The sequence below is a fragment of the Mus musculus genome, chromosome 15, assembly GCF_000001635.26.
Source record: "Mus musculus strain C57BL/6J chromosome 15, GRCm38.p6 C57BL/6J".
NCBI classification, from domain to species: Eukaryota; Metazoa; Chordata; class Mammalia; order Rodentia; family Muridae; genus Mus; species Mus musculus.
The window spans coordinates 39,280,683-39,300,103 of NC_000081.6; the positions used below are offsets into that span (position 1 = coordinate 39,280,683).

Here is a 19,421-nt window from a genome sequence, read left to right on the forward strand (position 1 = left end):
AATTGAGAGTTTTGCTGGGTATAGTAACCTGGGCTGGCATTTGTGTTCTCTTAGGGTCTGTATGACATCTGCCTAGGATCTTCTGGCTTTCATAGTCTCTGGTGAGAAGTATGGTGTAATTCTAATAGGTCTGTCTTTATATGTTACTTGACCTTTTTCCCTTACTGCTTTTAATATTCTCTCTTTATTTAGTGCATTTGTTGTTTATCAGTGGCTTCTTAACATGGGACTAGCACTGAAGTTTGGTTGATTTACTCAGTGTCATTTCATTGGGGGAAAAAAATCCCTCTTTTCCCTCTCCCAGTAGCTATTAATTGCAAATAGTTTCTTGGCTAGCAATGGGACTTTATGCCCACTTCCTTTCTCTGTGCTGGCATTTTTTTTTCATGACAAACTTACACAATTCTTATGCATGCTTTTACAGTCTCTGGATTCATATATGTACCAGCCCAGTTGTGTCTGAAAACATTGGGTTTTTTTTGTTGTTGTTGTTTTGTTTTTTGTTTTTTTTTTCTTGTTGTTGTTGTCAATTACCCCTGGTTCTTGCAGTCTTTGGGTCCCCTATTCTGCATAGATCTTTGAGCCTTGAGGGGAGAGATGTGATAAAGATACCCCAATTAGGGCTAATTATTCCATAGTTTTTCATTCTCTGCATATTGCCTAGCTGTGGGTTTCTATATTAATTACTGTTTTAGCAAGAGCTCCTCTGATGAGAGTCAAGTGATGTACTAATCAATGGGTAAGCAACATGTCATTAGGGGTTGTTTTATTGTTATGTTTATTTATGAGAATAACAACTGTACATTTTGTCCTGGGGCCCTTGACCTATCTGGTATCAGGTTGTTGTCCACTTTAGCAGTTTGAGGTGTGGGTTCTGTGCCATGGTGTTGGCCTGAAGACAATAAAAATGGGAGAGGGATACCCCCGGAGCATTGTGTCGCTATTGCACCGGTGGCCATCTCTTATGGGTTTGTGTGGCTCACAGGGTTCATAGCTGGGCAAGACTGATGCTTCCCTTTCTCCTCTCAGAGTGTGAGTGCCTTCTGGCGCTATGAACTTAGTAGGAGTGAAGCTTCCACTTGATCACCATCTCAATTCTTCCATGTTCAATGACATAAGTGTGTGGCATCTTTACCAGTAGGGTCTTAGCATTAGGTCATGGAGGGTAACCAATATCATTGGCAATAACCTATTTTGTTTCGGAGGAGAGTCTGTAGGGCCTCTTTGACCAACAACTCAAACAGATTTAACCCATTCCTGGTAAATGGGTAGTATCTGGTGTAAAGTTGGTTATTCTCCAGTAACTGTCTTCAAATCCAGGGGAGTCGACATTGTTAATATTGAGAGATGTTATTGAACAGTATTCATTCATTTCTGTTATTTTGTTGTGCTTTTTAGAACTTTTTTGTTGAACTGTTCTGGGATTATTTCTTGTGTCCTATCATCTAGGGTGTAGTAAACCTTTTCTTTAGGCTGAAGTATTCCATCTAGTGTTATTTTTAAATCTGGATCTGTGGACATGAATTGTTTAAATGTGATCTTATGATGAAATATGTTTTCTCCTATTATAATTGATAACTTTTTTTTTCAAAATAGGGTTTTTCTCTGTAACAACCCTGGCTATTCTGGAACCAGGCTGGCCTTGAACTCATCTACCTGACTCTGCCTCCCTAGTGCTAGGATTAGAGGTGTGTACCAGCATGCCCACTTGGCATGATTGATAGCTTTGTTGGTATCTTAGTTACTATTCTATTGTTGTGAAGAGACACCATGACCAAAGCAACTCTTTTATAAAAGAAAGCATTTAATTAGGGGAGTGCTTACAGTTTCAGAGATTTAGTCCATTATCATCATGGTGGGAAGCATGACAGCAGGCATGGCAGGCATAGTGCTGGAGTAGTAGTTGGGAGCTATATCCTGGATTGCAGGGGTGGGTGTGGGTGGGGCATAAAGGGTGGGGAGGGGGAGGAAGGAAGGGTGTGTGTGTGTGTATGTGTGTGAGTTCGTGCTCGCTCCTGCTGGGCTTGGCATGGGTTTTTGAAATCTTAACGCCCATCTCCCAGTGACACACTTCCTCCAACAAGGTCAAACTTACTAATGCTTTCAAATAGTGCCTTTCCCTGGCAACTAACTATTCAAATATTTGAGCCAATGGGGAATACTCTTATTTAAGTCAACTGGGTATAGTAGTCTGGGTTGGTATCTGTTATTTCTCAGAGTTTGTAGAACATCAGTCTAGGCACATCTGGCTTTCAGAGTTAACATTGAAAAGTCAGGTGTTATTATTATAGGCCTGCTTTTATATGTGACTTGATATTTTTGTAGTTTTTAATATACTTTTTGTTCTGTACATGTAATGTTTTTGATTACTATGTGGCAGTAGGAGTTTCATTTCTGGTCCTGTCTATTTGATATTTTATATATATACTACTTGAATCCTAATAGGCATATTCTTATTTAGATTTAGGAAATTTTCTTTTATTAGTTTGTTTAAAATATTTTCTGTGCCTTTGGCTTGCGTTTCTTTTTTATCCTGTATACCTATAATTTATAGGTTTATTTGTTTGCTTGCTTTTTTCATAGTGTCCTAGATTTCTTGGATGTTTTATGTCTGGACTTTTTTAGATTTTTAACATTTAAGTGACTATTCAATCTTGTCTACCTTGTCTTTAAGACCTGACATTCTCTCTTCTAATTAATTTAATTTGTTGGCAAGACTTTTCTCTGAGCTTTTTTGGTGTTTTCCTAAGTTTTTCAGTTTTAGTTTTATTTCATTTTGGCTTTTTTTATTTTTTTGTGGTAATCCAATTTCTTTGTTAAATTCTATTTTCATATCATGAATTATTTTCATTGTCATTCAACTGTGTACTTTCAAGATCTTCATTCAGTTGTTTATTTTTATCTTTAAGTTCCTTGAACATACTCATAATTGGTATTTTGAAGGCTTTTTCTTGTGCTTCAGCTAAATTGCTTTTCTCAGCAAATTTTACAATAGAAATAGTGGCTTTTGGAGAAGGCATATTGTCTTGGTTGTTTATATTGGTGTTTTTGGGATGGGATCTAGACATCTGGAGTTACAATGTTTTTGGTGTTTCTTGGTCTAGATATCTGGTCTTTCCTTAGTTTCCTGGGTGTTGGACATTTGTTTCTTCACTACCCCAGCCTATCAGTTTGTGTGGACCACCTGAATGATACTTGGTGCCCCTTCGGGTTTCAGGGACTTTGTACCCTAATTGGTGTAGTAGATAAGGTGACTGACCTTGTAGTTGGGACTCTGGGTTCAGACTTGAATTAGTCCCATATAGACGCAGTGGGAGGGCTGGGTGGTAGGCCAGCAGACAGTATAAGTGGACTGACCCCAGAAATCTTTAAGTAGGATTTTGTTTTGCTTCATATGTCCCAGGTCTTGGGACTCGGTGGTTGGTGTCTGCTGATGGCATTGAAGAGGTAGCATGGGGAAACTAGCTTTGCGAATTCCTGCCAGAAGTTCTCAGTGTAACTCTGGGCTTATACTCCAAACAGTCCCAGCTTGATGCAGTGAACTGTGTGCTTGGTAGGTGAGCAAGCTGGGGAAGGGGAATTACTATGGGGAATCTCTTACTTAAATAGAGGTTAGAGTTGGGCTTCATGTAGTTTTTCTCTTGGGCCCAGTCTAGTTATTAAAAAAATCTAAACATCCAGAAAAAATATATATTTGGCTATATTGTTAGCCTAAAATCAATGAAATACCTGATTTGTTGGAGATCATTTTGTTAAATATTTTCACAGTGACTTACTGATTTCTCTAACATGTCAAAAATGAGTTAGCTATTGGTTATAATAATAATAGTAATAATGTTAATAATAATTCTTAGCATGGAATTATTTCTTCCGAGTTGCCTTTCTAGCTTCTGCTTTTATGTTATTTTTTCATTTGTTTGTTTCTAGATGTATATGTTCTTTCAAATGAAAATTCTTTCCACCTCCTGAATTTTCATCTGCTTTTATGCTTTGCATATGAAAAAGTCCATGTTGAGATTTATTCCTTAGTTGATGCTTACCATACCTATTAAGAACAAGATGTTTAAAACCCAAAAAATATTCCTTTTCTGTGAAGTCATGGTAGTACTATCCACAATTAATGCCTGTCTTCTAGAACCAGGCTTTCTTTACACTTTCTTTTGCAGGTGTTTAATTGATTCATAGTTTGTTTACATGATATGCCCAGTATCTATACATCTGTTTTTTTCTTTTTACTGATGATAGTACTAGGTTATGTTCAAGTTTATTTGTTTTGCTTCATATACCAAATAGGTTACATACAATGCTACATATCATTAATTCAAGCATTTAGTAAGTGTTTATTGAGGAATTTGCTATGTGACATATATTAAGCTAGTCACTGAAACAAAATCGAAAGCAAAAACAAAATCCTAATAAATTCCTTTTTAAAAACGACACAAGTAGGGGTCATGCAATGAGCAAATGTGCAGTTGTGATAAGTGCAATATGTTATAGGGCTGTGAAACTATCTAATGGAGAGAGTTGACCTAATATTTGAAGCTAAGTCATATATCTCTAAGGAATTAACGTTGAAGTGCTATAAGAACACTGAAAGTGAGATAGAAAATATCATGATTTTTGTTATCTTTACAGAAGTTTTGGGGAACTTTCTTTTACTGTTTTTTCGGCAACTACATAATAGAATCTGAAAATAATTTGGTTGTTATATAGTTCCCTGGACAATTCAAGTCTATAGATGCCATGTTAAAATAAATATAATAAATTTCGAAGGGCATTTGTAAACTGAAATATAGGTTTGTCCATGGACTTAGTAGTTGATTATAAATTAAAGCAGAAAAATTTGAGCTAAACTATCAGTGATAAAACCATTGTTATTTTTGAGAATCAGCAATAAGTGGGACTACTATGTGAGTAGGAAGATTTACTATTCTAAAGGTGTCCATTGCCCTGAAACTACTGTAAACACGCTGTGGCACTAACAAGCCCACTATGGTTTTAAGGGAAGTGGTGAAAAGCATCCCAGTACTTCATGGAAGTAAGATGTTTTTCCAGCAGTCAAACTGTCTCAACAAAGAGGCCAACTGATTTTTACCACATTTCAAAAAAAACCTTACAAACTAGATGTCTTTGTTACTTTTCTAGTGCTGTGACAAAACACTGTGACTAAGGCAACTCATAAAAAGTGTTTACTGGGGCTTGCAGTTTCAGAGGGTTAGAGTCCATGATGGCCAAACAGAGCCATGGTGATAGTGGAGAGCTCACTCACTTCTTGATCTACGAGCAAGAGGTAGAGAGTGCATTGAAGAGAGCAGGAGACTTTTGAAGCCTCAAATCACACCCTGTGATACAGCTCCTCCAACAAGGTTACATCCAATTCTTCCTAAACAGTCTCAACTGGGGAACAAGTATTCACCCATACGAGCCTGTGGGAGAAACAACACCAATATACTGTGTATTTGGGATATATAGATTTTTTTCCATTTCTTCAAGTCATTTCTATAATACAGAGTAGGTGTTCTAATTTGAGTTTTTAAAAATTGACAACAAAGTGCTCTCTGGTTTTTTGTTTGTTTGTTTTTGAACTACAATATACTTCTTGAAGACAATGGTTGCATTTATTGTTTCTATAACATAAGATTAGACAGAAATAAGGGAGAAGACATTTATTTTGGTTCATGATTTCAAAAGATTTAGTCCTTGGTGCTTGGCTGCATTCATCAGTTGAGCAGAACATAGCAGTAGGAGCATATGACCGAGACTGGATACCTCATGATAGACAGACAGACTGTGTGGAGATTGGAGGAAGAGAGAGAAAGAGGTCTGAAGGAAATAGGGGCTAGGAAGAAGATGCCCTCAATAACCTTTAGGACAGTGGTTCTCTACCTTCGTAAAGCTGGGATCCTTTAATACAATTTCTCATGTTGTGGTGATCCCCAATCAAAAAATTCCTTTGTTGCTACTTCATAACTAATTTTGCTACTCTTATGAGTTATAATGTAAATATTTGATATGCAGGATATCTGATACACGACTGTAAAGGGAGTTGTAACCCACAGGTTGAGAACTACTGCTTTAGAATCTACCCCTGATGACCAGAATCCTTTAGCTGCCCTACCTCCCAACATTTTTGTAACCTCCACAAATATTTCCTCAGCTAAATATCATACATTCAATGCAAGATCCTTTTGGAGCAATATTTTTTTTGTCCCAATCTTTACAAAAATCCATCATCTAAACACTACCTCAAAAATAATTCAAAGTTTGGATACCTGTATCTATAAAGATTATAAAGATTAAAGATGGATCTGTGGAAAGGGAGAAAATAAATTTAACAGCAGTCTAGAAATAAATAAAGGTATGACTTCACAGTGGAAAGTGTTTTAAGTTTTATGGAACAAACCTTACACAGGTGACCTTTAAAGTATAGTGTAAATTATTAGTCTGTGGAGAGCTTAAAATTACACCAAATGTTTAAAGTAACAACAATAAAACTAAGAGGCTGGCAGTCAGATTTTCAGGGAATAGCAGTAAGCACAAATTTAAAAGTTCTGTTATTTCACTAAGAGTAACATTTGCTTTAGAAGATACTAAATTTAATGAGTTCTTTAGTGAAGAAATTGATATAGAACATACACCAAAATTTGGATTAGGACTTTTATGAAATAATAGCAACACTTCAAAATTAATATATTATTGTATATATCTTAAATGTTAGTTTGTAAAATAATTCTTATTAGAATATCATATCTTTGTTGTATTTATACAAGAAATTTTCTAAATATGGATTGTGCATAAAGTTTAAGTGGAATATATCTAAGATCATTTATTTTTACATTATTTATGACTGCCTTCATGTCCCAATGAAGAATTGAGAAACTGACAAAGACTCTATGGCCCACAATGCCTAAAATATTATGCAGCCTTTTGCAGAAAAGTATATTGACTTTTTCTCTACCTTACCAGATGGTTATGTATTCAAATTTTATGTATTTAAGGTCTGTTGGACCTTTTATTGTATTTCAAGTTTGGTTTTGACAGTGTTGTTCTGGAGTAGGAGTAGACACAATTACCAATGACATACAGTATTGTGTCCACCTATGTAAGTATGGAACTTAATATGTGATAGGCTGATATCACAAATTGGTGGAAGAGAAGTTAACTACTTAATAAATGATGATGGGGAAGTAGAATGTCTATATAAAGGACAATGAGATTAAATCTCTGCATCACATCATATATAAAAATAAACTTCAGATCGATTAAAAGCTTAGCTGTGAGAGGTAAAATTATAGGCTATTTAGAAAAGACTGTAGAATTTTTGTGTGTAATATAGCTAGGTGCACACACACATGTATGTGTGCACATATATGTACCCACACACACAGACACACACACACACACACACACACACACAGACACACACACACACACACCAGTCAAATTACAATAATGAATGAAGAAATTGATATATTGACAACTTCAGAGGTCAAAATTAGCAATTACACCATAGACTTGGAGAAGATTTTTCTGTGTTTACATTTATAAAGGATTACTTGTAAGCTCCTTCAAACCAGGAAGAAACATATAAAAAGTCAAATCTAAAGTACTTGGTAAAAGATACAAATCAGCAGTTGATATGAGTGACAGTCCATTTGAATGAACTTTATCAGAAACCAGGAAAATGTAGTGTTTTTGTGGTCTAATAGTTAGACTTCAGTGCTCTCACTGCTGTACATGCCGTGGGCATGATTTCAGATTTGAGAGTCTTTTCTTCTGTTAGACATGACAGCACACATCTGCAATCCTCTCTGTTGAGTCTAAGCAGGAGGATCTTGAGTTCTAGGCCAGCCTGAGTTACACAGACACTGGGGTAGATAGATAGGCAGGTAAGTAGGTATGTAGCAGACAGATGGATGGATAGATAGATAGTTACACAGATAGATACATAGATGATAGACAGGTAGGTGATAGACAGACAAATAGATGATGCATAGAGGGATACAGGACTAGAGAACGAGCTATGGATCTAAGGCAGGGAGAACATGTAATGGAACACATTATGTTACGTGTAAAGTATTAAAAGAAAGGGTAACTTTAGAAGGTAACAAAAGAAATAGTGTGAAACTTGGGGTTGAAGATGTGGACTTGTCCCTTGTACAGATGTATGTCGCTTTACAGTGGGAACATATGAGAAATGTGTGATTCAATGACTTGACCACTCTGCAGATATCATAGAGTATAATAACGAAACTAAACAGTATAGTTTACTGTATACACCTAGGTTAGAGCTATATTACAATTTCATGAAGCTACCATTATATATGCAGCTGGAGGATCATCATTTGGCATATGACTAGAGATTCCAGACTTGTAGGTCACTATAAGAGTTTTCTTCTTTATAACAATGTTCAATGAATTAACAATGAATATGTTATTTAATTTCCACATATTTGTGAAAATTTCAAAATCTTTCATGTTGTTTTATGTTTCATATCATGGAGTGTTGTGCATGTGTGCTCTTGAGATAAATATGTATTCTACTATTTTGGTATGGAAATATTACTTATTTTTGTCTTATTTGATCTAAAGTTCACTTCAAGACTTTATTTTATATTGATTTTCTGCTTATATGCTCTATTCCATTGTTGACAGTGAGCTAATAGAGTTCTTTACTCTTATTTACTGTCTCATTAGTTGTATGCACTTTGCTGCTTCAGTGTTCATCATAGATTTTGATGAATTTATTATAATAGAACTTTCTTTGTATCTTTTTACAGTTTTAAATATAGTTGTCTATTAGATACAAAGTATGTCTCATATCTTTACTTTGTGGATTTCCACTTGCATGGAATATTTTCTCAGTCCTTCTTTCAATCTGTGTATCCTTCCTTAGTGGTAAAGAGAGTCTTATAGGCAGTCTACAGCTGAGTCTTTTTTTTCCCCTTTCCTTTTAAGGAATTCTTTCATTTCTTTCTATAAGAGAACATTATCTGTTATACATAAGATAGCCATTTGTTCATAAGTGATATGCACCTTTTGTATATATATATATAGTCTTTATCTTAATAATTAAAAACTTTTAATTAAAATATAATTATAGCATTCCTGTTTTATCTCTTCCACTCCTCCTGTGTTCCAGCCCCAGTCCCTCCAGAATGCGATTATTTCCAAATCCATTGTGTCTCTTGCCACAGATTATTTATTCTTATTTCCATCTCTGTGCTATGTCTTTGAGTTGCATACCTTGAAGTGGACAGTTTCCTTCCCATCAGGCTGCTGGTGCTGAGAGCTGAAACATGAGGCACATCAAGAATTCAGATAGGTTTGGACTTTGTTATCGCCATCGCTGACTTCAGTGGGACATAGTCATACATTTCTTCAAAGGAAGCGAGTCGCTTTTGCATGCACGTATAATAGATGCTAGAGGACTAGAAGTTGCTTCTGTCCTGCTGTCCTTACACACATTCCCTCGTATGAAGATTGCATATATTGTTCCCCATGCACTTGAATCTTTACAAGCAGCTGACTTCTGATGAATTGCTTGATGATTGTTGTGGAGGGAAGCAGGTGTTCTCTATGTTTTTTACCTTCCAGTTTTGACAGGTCCTAGTTACCTGACCTTGAGCATAGATCATCTTGTGAGTTTTCTCTCTCCTGTCTTTGGAACAGTTATGCTTTGATTTCCAATTTGGAGGTAGGAGCTTCCTCCTATGTCTTAATGATAAAAGATGTTTTATTTGTATTTGGGTAGGATCCTGGAACCAAGTTTTTGTTTTTGTTTTTCCCTGCATTCTGGATAAAGGGTTTTCTTCTTAAATCTTGTTATTAGCTATGATGGCTCTTTGCCTTTATCTTAATCGTCAGAGCCTACTTTTCTTCCCTGTGGCTTAAATAAAGCTTTTACTATTTTATCAGAGTCAGGAAATCATGTCTGTACATCAGCGGCCAGTTTACCTTTTAATGCCTACAATATGCACTTCTCCAGAAGTAGGAATTTATTTCTCTTGTCTATGTTTTCAAGTCTTCCAGATTACTTATGAAGGAAAAAGAACTTGTGATTATCAGTATTCTTTGAGTCTTGGTCTTTAGCCGTTTGAAGCTGTCATTTAACTGAATCTTGCTATTGCACAGTTTGTTAATTGATATCTCTGTCTGGAGATGTAGCTTCTTAGACAGAATGCTTACCTAGAATGTGTGAAGCCTTTTTTTCAGTCCCCAGAACCATATAAAATGGATGTGGTTGTGTATGCCTGTAATACCAGCAATGGACTTGAAGCTCAAGTATGAGAAGTCCAGCTCATCTTTGAATATGTAGCAAGTTTAAGGTCATCCTTGGATGCATGAGATGCTATCTCAAAAACAAACAACCTACATAATAAAATAATACAATCCCTTTACCTGTCTGTATGGTACTACTTCCTTTTCCTGTTATTGCCAAAGATGGACCGGTTACACTTGGTGTTCTTGGATTTAGATTGTTTGCCTGATAACTTCTTTTCTGATGGGCTCAAAATAAGTTATAAGTTTGTAAATTATCATTCTTTTGTCATTGGTAGAATTGGAGTTGATATCATTTTCAGTTTTCTAAGTCTTAAGTTAATTATTGTTATGAAACATTTAAAATTGTCTTTATAAATTCAATAGAAAAGTTTATAATAATAGTAAATGAAACATCTTTCTAAGGTGTATTTTCTCTTAACCTAGTTTTCTTCTTGTTTCATTTTATTTTTATTTATGTGTGTGTGCGTGTGCACGTGTGTGCAAGATATCAGAAGAGGGTGTCAAAACTCCTGGGTCTGGAGTTACAAGTCATCTTGAGCTGGGGCTGGGAGCCAAACCGTGGGTCCTCTGTAGAGTAGCAAGCCCTCTTAATTGTTGTGACAGCTGCTAGGCTAGAGATGATAATATTTCACAGTATTCTCTTTTTACAGCTAAGTTGTATTCAGACTGGGTGAACAGATGCTTTTATCTCCCTGTGAAATTCTTTAGTTCACTCCAGATGAAACTGTGTCCCACTGATTTTAAAATAATAGGTTATGGCTTCTTTGTGTATATAAAATTGGCTTCCTGTATTTCTGAAGCTAAACTATTGAAAAATAATGGTAGAAATTTTGTTTAATATTCAAGGAAATGTTCCACAAACATAATCAGCTGCTTTTATACTTAATATGTATATCAAAGATAGAACTAGTTTTAACATTTATGATATATATATATATACATATATATGTATGTATATATCATATATACATATACACGTGTGTGTGTCATGTAAGCAGGATATTAATTTGTACTTTTCAGGTTAAATTTTGTACTTTTATTCTTATCTTGTGTATTTTGATTATAAAATTATGTCTACAGATTGTGATTTTGATCATTAGGAAACCAATGTTTAAACCCCTTTCTTTTCCTGCAGAAAGCTGCACCAACAATTTGAAATGTATAAGGAGCAAGTCAAGAAGATGGGAGAGGAATCGCAGCAGCAGCAAGAGCAGAAGGGTGATGCCCCGACCTGTGGCATCTGCCACAAGACAAAATTTGCAGATGGATGCGGCCATAATTGTTCCTATTGCCAAACCAAGTTCTGTGCTCGATGTGGAGGTCGAGTGTCTTTACGCTCAAACAAGGTACAGCACTGGGACACGGCTATCTACTAATAGTTATTGCAGATAAAATCAGATAACTGAAATTGATTCTGAACACCTGTGTTGTGCTCATCTTACACAAACGTTTTTAGTTTTTTCTGAATGTGAAAGGTAATTTGAACTGTTTCATATCAGCTTATGATTTTTTGTTAAAGTCATAGGGCCTTTGACTTTCAATTTCACTGAACGTTTGGAGAATAGTTGTTCTGTCCTCTGTATGGATAATGAAAACACTGATCCAGGGAGACTCAGATTGAGTCTCAGAGCAACACATGTGATTAATGCAGAGTTCTAATATGTTTCTCTCTTGCTATGATACTTTCACAAACTTTGTAGATAATTTTTCTTCCTTGGATATTTGAAACAGGCCCATTCTAGTTCTGAGACTCAGTTTTTCTTGTTATAGCTTTGGAAGCTTTACTTGTTTTTGTTTTCATACTTATGAAATAACATTCAGTATTGAATTTAAAGATCATTTCATATTTATATTAGACTTCATTTCTTTATCCACTTTAGTGAATGTGTGAGCGATACTTATAGAATACTTTGTTAAATTATCAAAACCAGTATTAGGAATGCTCTTTTCACTAAGTTCTTTTGAATTTCTTTCCTAAATAATATCTTATCACCACACTAATTACTTATATAGTTCTTACATACAGAACTAATCTTTATGTACATCATCTGGGAATAATTGTGGGAATTAGTTTTCCTTGTGTGATTTCATGTCTTCATTTTCTTATTGTTTCTCTCAATGTTTTGTTTGCCTAATACTAATCCATTGTTGGTTTAGTTGATAATGGTTTGTGTGTACATGTATGTATGTTTGTGTATGTATGTATGTATGTATGTATGTATGTGTATATATGAATATATGTAGTAATAATATTAAAATAATCTTGTCACAGGGTTCCTTCCCACCTTAATGATTTATGTTCCCAGATAAAAGACACACACACAGACAGTCTTTATATTTTAGTATGTCTTAAGCAGCACAATAGTTGGGCGGGCAACTACCTATCCTTTATGTTGTTAGAATCTACCTCCTATCCATAACCGAAGTTATTATTTACTATGTTTCATCAGGGCTGCTCTTAGCTCCAATTAGGTGGCCCTTTGGGCCACATTCTTTTGGCCCCTAGCCAATGGCAGCTTTCTTTTCAACTTTCCTGCATTTCTTCTTTCCTGTCCTTTCCTGGGCTGAGAAACCCAAACCTCACTTATGTCTCTTTTCCCCAGCTATTGTCTATTGGCATCTTTATTCACCATTCAGAATTAACTTGGGAATGGGTCCCAGAAGCTATGAGCCTATTCCAGAACTTGAAGGCCAGTACTTAGCGTTAAAATAAACACTAAAAGAAAACCTCAACAAATTGTGTGTGTGTGTGTGTGTGTGTATTTATATATGAATTGATACATCAGTATAATTTTACATAGAAGCTATATGAGCAGACATTCTTAGTCTTAGGAGGAATATATTCAGTCTCCCAATATTAGGTATAATGTTACCTATAATTTTTCATAGGTACCATCAATTACAAATTTGCTAAGAATTCTTTTATTGTTTTTAAAGATCTTAAATAGTCATTGAACTTTCCCAAATGCCTTTTGTCATCTACTGAGGTTATTATTTTTTTAAAATATGGTGATGTATATTGAAACCAACTTTGTATTACTCCATTTGGTCATGATAGATAATTCATTATATATATTACTGTGTTTGGTTTGCAGCTGTCTTTCCTTGATTTTGAAATTAATATCACACTGGCCTAATGGAGAGGATTAGAAAGTTATCTGCTCTCTTTAAAGTCTCAGAACAGTTCGTATAGGACAGAGTGGATATTCTTTCACTTGTTGAAGTCTGATCTACATGCAGAACAACGGAGTTGCCATTCTTGTGCCACTCCATGACATGAGTCCATTTTATTATTTTAATTATTAAAAATTGTTATATTTTTATCTGTAAAGTTACCTGGGAATAAGGTTTTATTCAGTGAGAAGGTTTTAAAATAGTGGCGTACGCCTTTAATCAGAGCACTTGGAAGTCAGAGGCAGGCAGATTTCTGAGTTCAAGGCCAGCCTGGTCTACAGAGTGAGTTCCAGGACAGCCAGGGCTATACAGAGAAACCCTGTCTCGAAAAAACAACAACAACAACAAAACAAAAAAATATATACTATAAATTTTTTTATTTGATTAAAAGTTATTTTTTGTATGTATGAATAAGTTTTCATAATTAGATCTCTCTAGGAATCTGTCCATTTTCACATACATTATTAAATTTATTGGTATAAAAATCTTCATTATCTATTATTTTAAATTATGCATAGAATCAGGGCTATTGCTATATCATTTTTGATTTTGCTAATTCAAATCTTTCTTTTTTGTTGAATTTGGCTACATATTTGGTATTTTATTGATCTAAAGAACCAACTTCTTTTTTTTTAAAATAACACTATGTGGAGCAGCACCGGGTAGCTAGGGCGCACAGTCGTCTGACTACCGCCAGCTACCCACAACAAAGGGACAAAACAGACAATCAACGAACCAACTTCTTACTTGAATTTTCTCCATTGCGAAATTTTGTTTTGATTCTCATTACTTCTGCTTCCTTTGGTTGACTTTTTTAGTTTCTTATGGGCAAAGTGAGGTTTTAATACCCTTTTCTTCTCTGATGTAGAAATCACATGCTCCTAATTTCTTTTTTTTAAAACTTTAAACAATTTTTTATTAGATATTTTTTTTATTTATATTTCAAATGCTATCCCCAAAGCCCCCTATACCCTCCCCCTGCCCTGCTCCCCAACCCACCCACTCCCACTTCCTGGCCCTGGCATTCTCCTGTACTGGGGCATATAATCTTTGCAAGACCAAGGGCCTCTCCTCCAAATGATAGCTGACTAGGCCATCTTCTGCTACATATGCAGCTAGAGACACGAGCTTTGGGGGTACTGGTTAGTTCATATTATTGTTGCTCCTATACGGTTGCAGACCCCTTCAGCTCCTTGGATGCTTTCTCTAGCTTCTCCATTGGGGGTCGTATGTTCCATTTTATAGATGACTGTGAGCATCCACTTCTGTATTTGCCAGGCACTGGCATAGCCTCACAAGAGACAGCTATATCAGGGTTCTGTTGGCAAAATCTTGCTGGCATATGCAATAGTGCCTGTGTTTGGTGGCTGATTATGGATTGGATCCTTGGGTGGGACAGTCTCTGGATGGTCCTTCCTTCCATTTCAGCTCCAAACTTTGTCTCTGTAACTCCTTCCATGGGCATTTTGTTCCCCATTCTAAGGAGGAATGAAGTATCCACACTTCAGTCTTTCTTCTTCTTGAGTTTCATGTGCTTTGCAAATTGTATCTTGGGTATTCTAAGTTTATGGGGTAATATCCACTTATCAGTGAGTGCATATCATGTGAGCTCTTTTGTGATTGGGTTTCGTGTCTTCTCTCAAATTCCAATGTAATGCTTTTTTCATTTTCCTTAAATTAAAAATACCTACAGAATCTTCCCAGCAGCCTCTCAGTCTCCTCTTTGAGTCATCTTCAGGCTCTACCTATGTATGCTTCCTCTTACTGACCTGGGGATTCTTGAACAGTATAGGCCCGAGATTTATTATGCAGCTTAGCTCATAGTCTATCTTAAATTAGCACTGTTCTTTGTTGTCTCGTTTTAATCACCTTAAAAATAGAATATTTAGAATTTATTATTTGAGATCACATACAAACTTATATGTATTTTGATCATTTTTGCCTCCTCTCCCCCTCCAGCTCTCTTCAGTCCCAATTTCATCCTCTTCCTCTTCTTCACTCTCGTTCTTTCAAATAACCCACTGAATCTACTCAGTGTTGACCATATGCTGCTGGGACCCTTCAGTGGAGCATTGTGCTCCACTGAAAAGACTTTTTCTCTCCTAACAGCCATCGATGGGCAGGAGCTCTTTAGCACGGGGCAGGAGCTGCCTGGCTCCTTCCTCACTTCATGCTGGACTGTTCACTAGACTGACCTTGTGCAGGTCTTGTACAAACCACCACAGCTGCTACGCGCTCACGAGCGTCTTGTCATGTTGGGAAGACACTCTGTCACTCCAGCACTCCCCACCCTTTGGTTCTTACATTCTTAGCACCTTCACTCCCTCAGAGGTCTCTGAGCCTGGGAAGACCATGTCTCAGAGTGAATCAGGACCGCAGACACAGTCCAGTGATAACGTGCTTGCCTAGTGTACATGATCTCGAATCCCAGAACAGCAAACCAAATAACAGTTTATTCCATGCTTTTCTGCTTTTTGTTCAGGCAGGAGGCAAAATCTGATCTTTGTTACTCAACGTAGACCAAAACCAGAAGTGTCTGATGATATCTGATTATAGCTTAATTGGTTGAAAATACAAATCTTAGTTTCTAATGTATGATAACTTTGCAGTGAATTAAAAATCCTAATCAATTAAGTACAGTAAAATATTGAAGTATTCTGTGAAAACGTGTTATATTGTGAACAACTTTAAATCTCTCTCTATTTTAGTTAAGCTGCATGAGGTTTATTGAGCCAGGAAGATGCCAGAGGTAGTATGGCTCACATTCTTCTCTCTCTGCCTCTCCCTCTCTCCTTCCTTCCCTCCCTCCCTCCCTTCCGCCCTCTGTCTCCTCCATTTCCCCCACCTACACCCCTCCTACCCTTCCATACTCTCACTCCTCCCTAATCTGAGGTTGGTATCAGGAAAGTAAAAGACAATGGAAAACAATTTAGATTTTAGTTCAGGGAAGACAGCCTTGAATTTCTTTTTTAATATTTTTAGATTTTCATTTGAGTAGGAGAGCTGTAATATGACTATCTTAATTTATATAGAAATGCATTCATTGAGTGGAATGGGTGAAATCATTCAAGTTCTGAGATAAAAGGTTCAATGTGTGTTTTAAAAATTGATCTTGTAAATGATGAGCTGCCTCTCATGTTATAGGCTTTTGCTCTCAACAGTGGCTGAGTGAATTTTTTGACTTAAGCTAGCCCCAAAGAGTTAAGTTCATTGAAACATTGTCAGACAATCCTTATAGAGAATACAAATATTTTATACATCTATATTTAGTTATAAAACTATTAAAATTCTTTTTGTAATCTCCCAGGAGAACACAATAAAATAACTGTTTATTATAATTTTCAGGCTCTTTCATGTGGATCCATTCTTAGCAATTAATTATGTCTCTTGAGGTACAATGAGGACACAGAAAGAACAAAAGGGGTGCAAGTTATATGGACATGCCAATACAAGATATAATACAAAATACTGCTTCCGTTAATTTTATCTTTAGATGGTATTTCCTTAACAAGTAAAAATTGCATATGAATTTAATCAAACTGAAAGATAAGGAAACATTATTTTGTACCAGTTTAATTGTGAAAGAGATTGAATTGCACAGACATTAAGGGTAACTTAAAATAAGGATTGCTTTACGCTTTAAAATATGAAAAAATGTTTCTTTTATCTTTTGGGAGGAAAAAGTGATTGCCATTGTATAATTAGTTTTCATCTGTTTGATTATTCTACGAGAATTTTCAGAATTACATTGATTAACTTAAATAGAAGAACTTAAAATGGGACATTTCATCTTATAGTTCCTTTTTATAATCTGTAAAATAAAAGAATGAATATAAATTACTTCTAAGATTTCTTCTGGGTTTAATATCTTATAATATTAAGATTTGTGCTATCTTATACAATTCTTGAAATATCTGATAAATGTATTGCTACTAGATGAAGCAAAGCAATATTTCTATTGCTTTAATGATTTGGAAACTAATCAAGAAGTGCATTGATTTTTATTATTGTATGTAGTTTATTTTGTGAGTTAACCTTTGTTTTTATCATTCTCTCACATATAATATTAAGGTGTTGAGAATACTACTATTTTACAAACTGATGGTTTACAGAAACTTGAGGGATGGACAAAGCAAATTTATATAATTAAATAAACTCTTTAAGAGGATTCTAGTGCATCATCCATAGTTTGTAGAATCAAATTTTGGAAGGAAGTTGAATTTCCAGGTACCCTACAATGACAATTATTTAATTAAAAGATGAGTAGGACTGTGTTTGAAAGTTGTATTTGGCTGATGACTTGATAGTAGGTACCGATTTGTCACATAGATTGCATGGTTGACAGTTTCCTTTTTGAGTAAACTAAGTATGTAGTACCAAGATTTGATAAACGTATTTAATCTCATCAATTTATAGTACACCTGAAAATTTATTATAAACACTTAATCTTTAATGTTAACTTGAGAATGTATGAGAGGCACACAGTCTTAGACTCTAAATAAACCAGTAAATCTTCTCCGATTTATTTAGGAGAAGAGTAAAACTACTGAACACACAGTAGGGAAAATTACGTGTATGTCTGCATTTGCTATCTACTTGCTTTAAGACTCTTGGAGAATTTGAGCTCCTCAATTCCTAATGTAGCTATCAGTAGCCAAGGTGAGTTGCTTAACAGTAGCTAAGGTGAGTTTTAAGTTAGGAAATACTATTTAGAATAATGGGAAGATTAACAATATCTGTAGAAATTCTAATAATAACAGAGACTATATGATAGTTTAAGATACTCCTATAAAATAGTTTAATTTCAAATATTAGCCCCAAACAATTGGACAATGAAATCATATTTTAAGTGTATTACCCGTACTTACTTTTAACTTATTTTAAATTAAAATATCCATAAAAGAATTAAGACACTGTAGTCTTTTGAAATGATATTTTTATAATTCTTCTTCTATAAATGTCTTAGAATGCCACTAGATTTTACTTATTCTGATTAGACTTCCTGTATCCTTTTTGTTTTTGGACTAATGCTCAGATTTCCTCCTCAAATTTTTTTTTTTTTTAAAAGATTTATTTATTTATTATATGTAAGTACACTGTAGCTGTCTTCAGACACACCAGAAGAGGGAGTCAGATCTCATTACAGATGGTTGTGAGCCACCATGTGGTTGCTGGGATTTGAACTCAGGACCTTTGGAAGCGCAGTCGGGTGCTCTTACCAGCTGAGCCATCTCACCAGCCCCCTCCTCAAATTTTTAACGTTTAAAATAGTATTACTTCAAGTTGTCACCTAGCCAGAAAGCCAGGTCTCAGATTTCTTTTCTTTAGCAATCTTTCCCCACACGTTTTAAAAGTGGAATATTTTTGTTTCTAAATGTGTAAATTACTGATGATGTCTCTTTAGACTCTCATTTAACTCTAGTCTTCTAACTGGTCTGTCTGCTCTAGTCTTGGCTTCTCAAACACATACACACACACACACACACACACACACACACACACACACACACACACACTGTTTTTCTGGACTTTTTTTTTCCTTTTTTTAAAAAATATTGGTTATTTTGCTTATTTACAATTCAAATGTTATCCCACTTCCTGGTTTCCTCTCCAAACACCTCCTATCCCACCCACTCCCCCTGCCTCCATGAGGGTGCTCCTCCACCCACCCACTCCCACCCCACCGCCCTAGCATTCCCCTATGCTGGGGCATCAAGCTTTCACAGGACCAAGGGCCTCCCCTCCCACTGATGCCTGACAAGGCCATCCTCTGCTACATATGTGACTGGAGCCATGGATCCCTCTATGTTTATTTTTTGGTTGGTGGTTTAGTCCTTGGGAGCTCTGGGCATCTGGTTAGTTGATATTGTTGTTCTTCCTATGGGGCTGCAAACCCCTTCAACTCCTTCAGTCCTTTCCCTAACTCTTTCATTGGGGTCCCCCTGCTCAGTCTGATGGTTGGC

At 35.7% G+C, this 19,421-nt stretch overlaps 1 protein-coding gene across 26 annotated transcripts in view; it reads left to right on the forward strand.

Annotated features, from left to right (window-relative positions):
- The window catches only part of Rims2 (regulating synaptic membrane exocytosis 2), a 486,087-nt gene that overhangs the window by 82,397 nt on the left and 384,269 nt on the right, over positions 1-19,421 (forward strand). For all 26 annotated transcript variants that reach the window (NM_053271.2, NM_001256382.1, NM_001256383.1 and 23 more), the window contains one exon: positions 11,420-11,630. In NM_053271.2, coding sequence (NP_444501.1) covers positions 11,420-11,630 — 211 coding nt within the window. The remainder of the gene's footprint in view (positions 1-11,419; positions 11,631-19,421) is intronic.